At 47.1% G+C, this 7,823-nt stretch overlaps 1 protein-coding gene across 3 annotated transcripts in view; it reads right to left on the bottom strand.

Annotated features, from left to right (window-relative positions):
- Positions 1–1,270: 1,270 nt before the first annotated feature.
- Positions 1,271–7,823, bottom strand: part of CNOT10 (CCR4-NOT transcription complex subunit 10) — a 62,762-nt gene continuing 56,209 nt past the window's right edge. For all 3 annotated transcript variants that reach the window (XM_053669350.1, XM_053669351.1, XM_053669352.1), the window contains 5 exons: positions 7,400–7,530; positions 6,509–6,544; positions 6,187–6,314; positions 2,590–2,665; positions 1,271–1,693 (listed from right to left, as the gene is read on the bottom strand). In XM_053669350.1, the coding sequence (XP_053525325.1) occupies positions 1,542–1,693; positions 2,590–2,665; positions 6,187–6,314; positions 6,509–6,544; positions 7,400–7,530 (523 nt within the window). In that variant the 3' untranslated portion in view covers positions 1,271–1,541. The remainder of the gene's footprint in view (positions 1,694–2,589; positions 2,666–6,186; positions 6,315–6,508; positions 6,545–7,399; positions 7,531–7,823) is intronic.

Genomic DNA, 7,823 nt, shown 5'->3' with positions numbered 1-7,823 from the left:
ATTCCTGCCTTCTCACAAACTGACCGGCAAGCAGGGAATGTTTTGATTACTTGAGATTTTCCCCAAGATGCATTATCCCCCAGTATAAGCACAAGCCTCTTCCCACTTCACATACCGAGACCTTGTGGGGTCCTAGCAACTTGAGGTCTGTGGGCTCACTCTCCAGAAAACGCTTCGGCTGCTACCATCCTGCAGCGGAGGAGTGGGGCCCGCGAGCCGGGGCTTGTCTGGCTTGGGAAAGCAGAAGCTGCAGACCTGGACCAGCTGAAAGGGCCTCATCTCATCTGGAAAAGGCTTCCAGAGGCCCAAGCAAGCTAGAGCCTGTGTTCTGTGCCTGTCTGGCAAGAATCTCTTCTGTGTTTAAGTGAAATGTGACAAAAGAGCAAGAAAAACCATACGCACATCCATCCCATGTCAGTGAAGGAAAAGCCCCCCTCCGAGTCTGAGTAATTTGTGCGTGATGTCTAGTCCACTACAAGTACTCAGTTCTGGGACACAGCCCTACCAACTCTGATTTCAGCCAGAGTAATTCAGATAAAGTTCTGGATAAATCATGTGCTATGCAAACACTCCCCTCTCCAGCGATGATGAAACCCAGAAATCGTGTTTAGCTAGTGTGTTACACTGTTACACTGGGTTTCCAAATCTGAGAACCAGAAGAGATGTAAACAGTAAGAGATACAAATGCCTATCTCTGATGAATCTACCAAACATGATTTTAAGTGGGAGGTCACCCAATTTTTCTAAAGCAAGTCTGTATGACTCACCCCTGCCCCTGAACCTAAAGTCAGTATCTGACCCAATACACAAATTTTGGCCACATCAATCCTGCAACATAAACCTATCTCTTGGAAAGAAGCTTCTAAACTTCTGTTTGCATTTGCAAAGGGGTTGGCAATAAACCTTGAACAACTTGCTAACAGACTCCGGAATCAACACTTCTGCGTGGGGCGTGGAAGGGCGACACTGGACCGGTGCCTCGAACTTTGTCTGTTCTCATTTGTGATTTTTAAGCAAAGATTCCTATCAGATCAGTAATCTCTTCTTTTGGTCAATGTTACTAGCCCTGTGGGTTTCATACTTATTTTATGGTCCTTTTATTCATAACTAGGTATAAAGTACATTAACTTCTCCCCTCTGCCTCCAGGTTAGCTATTCATCTGTGGCTGATGTTGTTCTCTCAATTTTACAAACTTTAATACTACATCTCAGATGACAAAATACTCTTAATTAAACAGTTGCAAGAAAGACAAAATATGTTATATGAGGCTGTTCTGATAAGACCATGATTTAATTGCCTATGACACAGACATTACATAATCGCTCCAAAGATTAAAGAAAAACAGATGAAAATTAATTTGTGAATTCTTAATTTTAAGTAAGTTTCTGGCAAAAATAATCAGGGGTTAGAATCATTTCAAATTGTATCTTTAGACTCGCACCCTTCACCATCTGTCTTTATTCATTTTGCTGCGATACAACTAAAAAGGCCCATAAGTACTCCCCTGGGTCTCAGGTGATAGTTTTTCAAGAGCAAAATATCACTTTCGCTGCACAGTGAAAGCCGGCATTTGGATGGGCTGGATCGGGTGGACGGGCTGGAACACCGGTTTCTTTCTCATTTCCGAGAGCGTCTTCACTGTAGGCAGCAGCTGATTCCTCTTGATGATCTGCAGGGCCAGCTGGGTGTTACCTGCAGAAACACTTCCCATTAAAAAAGCAGCACACAACATCACCACCACACACAGAGCAAGCATCAGAACCCTGCAAGGGAGGTAAAAGGTGTCCTGGAGGAGACGTGATCAGCACCCTTGCTGTACCCTGGAACCACCTACGCCTCCTTCCCAACCCCACACATTCCGGTTTAGAAGCCCTCGGGTGTGGCATGGGCGGTGGGATTTTTTTAAAGCTCCCCAGTGATTCTAAGGTCTAGCCCAGGGCGAGCCCCTGTCTACAGGCAGAATGCACGGACGGGATCTAGAGCCACGCTCTAACCCTGAGCAGGCCTTTCGAGGCCAAGGCCTGCGGGTGCCACGCACTTAACGCCCCTTCTTCAGCTGTAAAGAGAGGGGCCTTTTAAGGATTCCTTCCCAGGATCCACAGGAAGGTGTGACTTTCAACTCGTACTATTTCTGTCTCTTCTCATTTCTCCCGTCCCCATCTCTCTCCCACTTCACACAGTCTCTTCTGTGGGACCCACAGCCTTTCCCCCAGGAAGCCATGGCCCGGAAGTTGTATATGCTCCAGAGGCATAACCAGGATTTGGGTTTGGATAAATAATGCTCAGCAAAAACTGGCTTAGTGTAAAAGGCATTATCTGTGTTCAGAACACTCAGGTGTACAACTCGGAGCAGTTGGCATTCTGACTCATGACTTCCGAGTCATCTGGCTGCCCAGGAGAGAGGTTCATAATTGTCCAGAAGCTATGCTATTCTGCATTTTCACAGGCAAAAGGAAATATGCTTAACTTGCAAGAAGGAGGAATTTGTAAGATACCAAAAATTCCCTAGCCCCTTTTTTGTTTAGAACTTGATGGGTAGTATCTTCAAGGAAGGCAAAGTTTCAGTTTCAAAGAAAAGAATCCCTTACCATTCTGCAGTTCAAGGTAGACTGCCAGTAAGATGGCTTCAGGGGGCACCTCTTTGGGATGGATCATTGAAGCCGCCTGCGTTCAGAACAAAAAGACACCCATGAAACCAGTAGCTTAAGATACAAACTCCAAGTTAAAAAAAAAAAAAAAGGATGTCAGCCTACAAACGACAAGTCAGCAGGCTTACTAGGGCTCATTCCCACAGGGCCTCCCTGGGACCGCGAGTTCTGCTCTGATGGCTCTCAGATGCCTTTGTCTCGACTCCTACCACTAATACTAGACTTGTGATTGTTAGTTAAGTATTTCCCTTGCCTAATCCATAGTGAGTTCTTCAGGGGAGAAAGCTGTTCTCTCCCCTTGGTTTTCACCTGCCTGGGGTTCTTCTACCTCCTGGCTGTATTTGGTGAGCTGGGTGATCGGGCCCTCCCGATCCCACACTGCACCCATCCAGCCAAGTCTGCGGTGCTTGCTGCCACAGACGCACTGGCACTTAGAGTAAAGCCCGCAGCCCATTCATCTTCCTAAGTCACGGGTCAGTGCTGTAACCTGCAAACTTGCGTCGACAATGGGAATTCAAGCTTAAAAGGCTGGAGATGCAGGAAAATAAGTACCACTAAGCCTATCTAATGTCTTCATTCTTAAGGAATGAAACAGCACGATTCGGTCAAATAAAATTACTTGCTTAGGCGACATGCTGTCTTTTCCTGGATGAGAGCCACAGCACCAGCCGGCAGCTTCTCTCCCATCCAGTCCTGAGAAAAGGAAGCTTGGCCTGCTCCAGGCAAAGGTTCTGAGATTACAGGTTTACTTCCTCAGTCGGGGCCTCTCTGGGCTGCAGCCTTTCCTCACCTCACCCCTTAATCGAACCAGAAAGTATATGTGTCTGCGAGTATGTATTGACCAGAGATGGGTGTGAGGGTGGAACACCCAGAAAATAAACGAGCACGCGGATCACTAACGATCATCCAAACACATCTACCTAAATGCTGGGGAGAGAGGAAGGGAATGCCCTGTGAATGTGGAGAGAGAAGGAAGAGTTTATTTGATGGAGGGCTGTGGGGCAAGGAAGCCCACTCACTCCTCGCCAGGTCCGCATCTGACAGGGAGAAAACGGGGAGAAACGGCACCGCGGGCCGGGGTGTGAACGCGGGAGGCGTCTGTGGGCCCAGCCGAGAGCCCACGGTTGGGTCCTGGCGGCATCAGAAGAAATCTCAGACCACGGGGGTTCTCGTCCAGAGCACGTGCTCCTCAGTTCTTCACGAATGAAGCAGGGAGCTTTTTATTCCTCCCACTGAGGTGTACCCGCTCAGTGCAGAAAACGAGATTTTATACTTTCAGGCCCAGCTTTATACGGGCAGGGTCACCTTTACAGCATTTTGTGAAGATTAAAATCTCCACTTCCCCTCCAACAGGCTATTAACACAGGTCACTTTTGTTGTTCTCTGCACTGACCACAGGCTACAGCTTTCCCCGCTATGAGACTTCATGGTATTTTGCTTACGGGCTGCACAGAATGGTTAGTGGTAGGCAGGCAACCTCTGAAACATCTTCTCGGGAGCCCTTCCCAACCCTTCACATCACTGTTCTGCCCTCCCAGGCAGGGTAGGCCTCCCAATTAACAGAGGTCCAGCCATTGGATTAACCCAAAAACCAAGGGACCAAAACAAACCCCCCTTCAGACCCCGAACCAGGCCTGACCCCATCTGTCTCTCCCAGTGTGGCAGCCGCCAGGGCCACCTGCGGCACAAGACCCCGGGCCAGACCGTGTAGGCTGTAACTTTAGATCAAAGGCCCGGTCTGCTGCAGGCCTCGGGGCCCACGGGCGCCAGCAGAGGGGCTGTTACATGCCCTTGCCTTGCCGCTGAGAACAGCGCAACAGCTGAACTCGTACCCATCCGACTTGTTTCCTCAAGTCCTAGATAACATCACACGTTTCCCTGGATAGTCCGCCACTCAACTGTACTGATTCTGAACTAGAAAGGATGACCGGAAACCACTGAGTTGACCACACATCACTCATGGTTGTGGTCTGCATGCTGGACGTAACAGAGTGGCCTTCGTCGGAGGAAATGTCCCAAAGCCACTGTATCCTGAGAATGGGTGTAATTTCAATTTGTTACTCTGACAGCATATGGGGAGGTGGGCTCTCTCACATGCTGTTGGTGAAAGTCATTTGAACAAACTTTCTATGTTAAAAATATTAAAATCTTGCCCTGGCTGGTATAGCTCAGTGGATTGAGTGCCCGCCTGTGAAGCGAAGGGTTGCTGGTTCTATTCCCAGTCAGGGCACATGCCTGGGTTGCAGGCCAGGTCCCCAGTGGGGGACACATGAGAGGCAACCACACATTGATATTTCTCTCCCTCTCTTTCTCCTTCCCCTCTCTCTAAAAGTAAATAAATATTTAAAAAATATTAAAATCTGTATATCCTGTGACCTTGCACTTCTTTTTTAATGAGGTGCCTCCACAGGGGCAGGGCTGTCTCATGCCCACTTATTTCCTTATTCCCACGCTGACGGGTTGAACTGAGAGCCTTTGGAGGAGTTACTACTTTCCAATTCCGTGAAATCCCTCTGGGGCCGCAGTGGTGGGACCTGCTGCTCCTACTACAGGCACATGTCCACGCCCGGGACTGGTCCAGGGACTGGCAGGTGACCGAGAGAGGTCCAGTCGGAAACTCCCGTGAGACCTGCTGACGGTGCAGCCCCCCAGTGGTCGAGGTCAGGGGTCTCTTTTAGTTCCACATCGCCGGTGGCTTTCTTTGGCGTATGTGGAGTTCCTCGGGTACTTTCCCAACCCCGTCTTTCCGAAAGGTATCCTTGTAATTTGACATTTGGAATAGGCATAGATTCACGTTATCCAAAAATAAAGAGTATACAAGTATCTGGTGAAAAGTCTCCCTTTTTCGTGCTCGGGCCATGGCGCGCTTTTCTGCCAGCCCTGGAAGCCATGTTAGCAGGTTCTGGGAAGTCCTCTCGGAGACCTTTTACACATACGCAGGATGATACAGAGACTGTTTTACATCTCGCTGTCACTAAATGTGTCGTGGAGGCCCTGGCTGGTGGGGCTCAGTGGACTGAGTGCTGGCCTGCAAACCATAGGGTCGCTGGTTCGATTCCCAGTCAGGGCACATGTCTGGGTTGCAGGCCAGGTCCCCAGTAGGCGATGCACGAGAGGCAACCACACATTGATGTTTCTCTCCCTCCCTTTCTCCTCCCATTTTCCTCTAAAAATAAAATATTTTAAAAGAAAAAATATGTCATGGATATCAGCATTTTCACACACTGAGTTTACAGCTACACAGTGTTCAACTATGAGGATCCACCATTATTTAAGTGATCCCTTATTTACACGGTTCCCAATCTTTTGAAATGTAAATTATTAAAATCATCAGAAAAAAACTCTCCACTAAGCGCCTTTTTACCCCTAAATCAAGACCCAGTTTCACTTCCAATACCGATCAGTTGTTTACCTTGCAAGGGTATTTTTAAGCTTGGAAATGGTATTGGAATGTTTAACACACTCCCACACTGCACACCCTTTGTTGGCGGCTTTGCAGCTTTGCAGGAGGGCCCGGCCCCGCCCTCCCCGGCTCACCTGGTGCAGGCACTTGCGGGCTTTGTCATACTCGCTCCTCAGGCAGTAGGCGCTGCCCAGGTTGAACAGCATCACGGTCCTGGCCGAGCTGACGGAACTGGGGTAGCACTGAGGGGCCCGCTTCCCGGCTGGGGAGAGAGAGCACAGACGCTGGTGAGGAGGCCGGGCCACGGGCAGGGGGGCAACCCGGTCCACTGCCCCAGGGCCGCTGCGGAGCACGGCTCTGCTGCTCAGGACGAGAGATGAAGGACACAGAGGCTCCAGTCTAACTCTTTGGGATGTAGGCCAGGCTACTTAAGCATTTAGAAAACTTCTCACTTACAGGACTCCATTGCTTCATTTTCTCCTTTGTCCGATCCTACAAAGACATGAAAATAAATGGGAGAAAGCTGGACAAAAGAGTATATATGCTAAGAACCTGATTTTCTTTATGAAATGAAAATTTAATATCAAGGCAACTGAAACAGTATTTACTTTTCTCGTAGCGCACGTTCAATTCAAAGACATCCGAATGCCGCCACCACCTACCACCTCAAATCTGAGAAATACCCTTAAAAAAGTGGCTGCCAGTCTCGCTCCCTCAAAAAAAACCTGGCCATGATTTAAAACCGACTTTTTCTTCCCATATAAGGGTGTCTTTTTTATTTCTTGCTAATTGATAATGAAAAAAAATGATATAGAGAAATAAAATCATAGTTAACAATCCAAGTATAATTATAACTTCAATTCTAATAAACTTATCACTTCCTGTTTCAGATGCTGTCCACGATTCTGTGCTGTTTTAATAAACCTTCTCTCAACACCACCCCATGACCAAAGCCCCTGTAACATCTACGATGTTAAATCCACCCACTGGGCAATGCTAAGTCTTCTTCTTAGCAGCAGCACTGGGCATAAAACTGACTTCTGAATGCAGTATTTCACCTTCCTGTAGCTTGTGGAATCCTCCCGGAGAGAAAAATAACAGTAGGAGAATCAAAACAAATAGTTCTAATACTATTAGCCTTTTAAAAGTTAGGATTTCGACCGTAAAATAATCAACTCCTAGGTCTCCTTAGTGGACAAGAACTACAAAATTGTCTCAGACAAAACTGCGGACACTGTCCTAAAGCTTCCTTCCCTTCACAACCGGGCCCTTATATTTCCACACGCCCCGAGATACAACAGGAGGTGGAAATGGTGACCGCTTCTGATCAAATGTGTCCTCATTCACCTTGGTCCTGCTCATTGGAGGAGATCCCTAAGGAGACATCAGTGACGTTCTCCGGGTTCAAGTGAGTAATGGCGTCAGATATTCTGTCCAGAGAGATGAGGGCTTCTGCAGCATATAAATGACCCAAAAACCTAAAATTAAAAAAAAAAAAAGATTTCAAATTGAAAAGTAGGTCATCAGAAAATGCTGAATGTATAAGATTTGGTATAAGTCTCATATATTCCAAGTCCTTGAATTGAATTCTAAGTTTATAAATGGATCATTTAAGGGTCACCTAAATTTTAGCTCCTAAAAATGATCTTAAAATATGCAATAATCATTTTTATATTAGCTAAGTAGGTACAAATTACACATATCAATTAAGAAAGCAGTTCAAAATTGGCATTTATACTGCTCTATTTGTACGGAAAATAACATTAACCTG

The sequence above is a fragment of the Artibeus jamaicensis genome, unplaced genomic scaffold (genome assembly GCF_021234435.1).
Source record: "Artibeus jamaicensis isolate MK-2021 breed Jamaican fruit bat unplaced genomic scaffold, CSHL_Jam_final contig_519, whole genome shotgun sequence".
NCBI lineage: Eukaryota > Metazoa > Chordata > Mammalia > Chiroptera > Phyllostomidae > Artibeus > Artibeus jamaicensis.
This window is presented reverse-complemented; position numbering and strand designations above follow the sequence as displayed.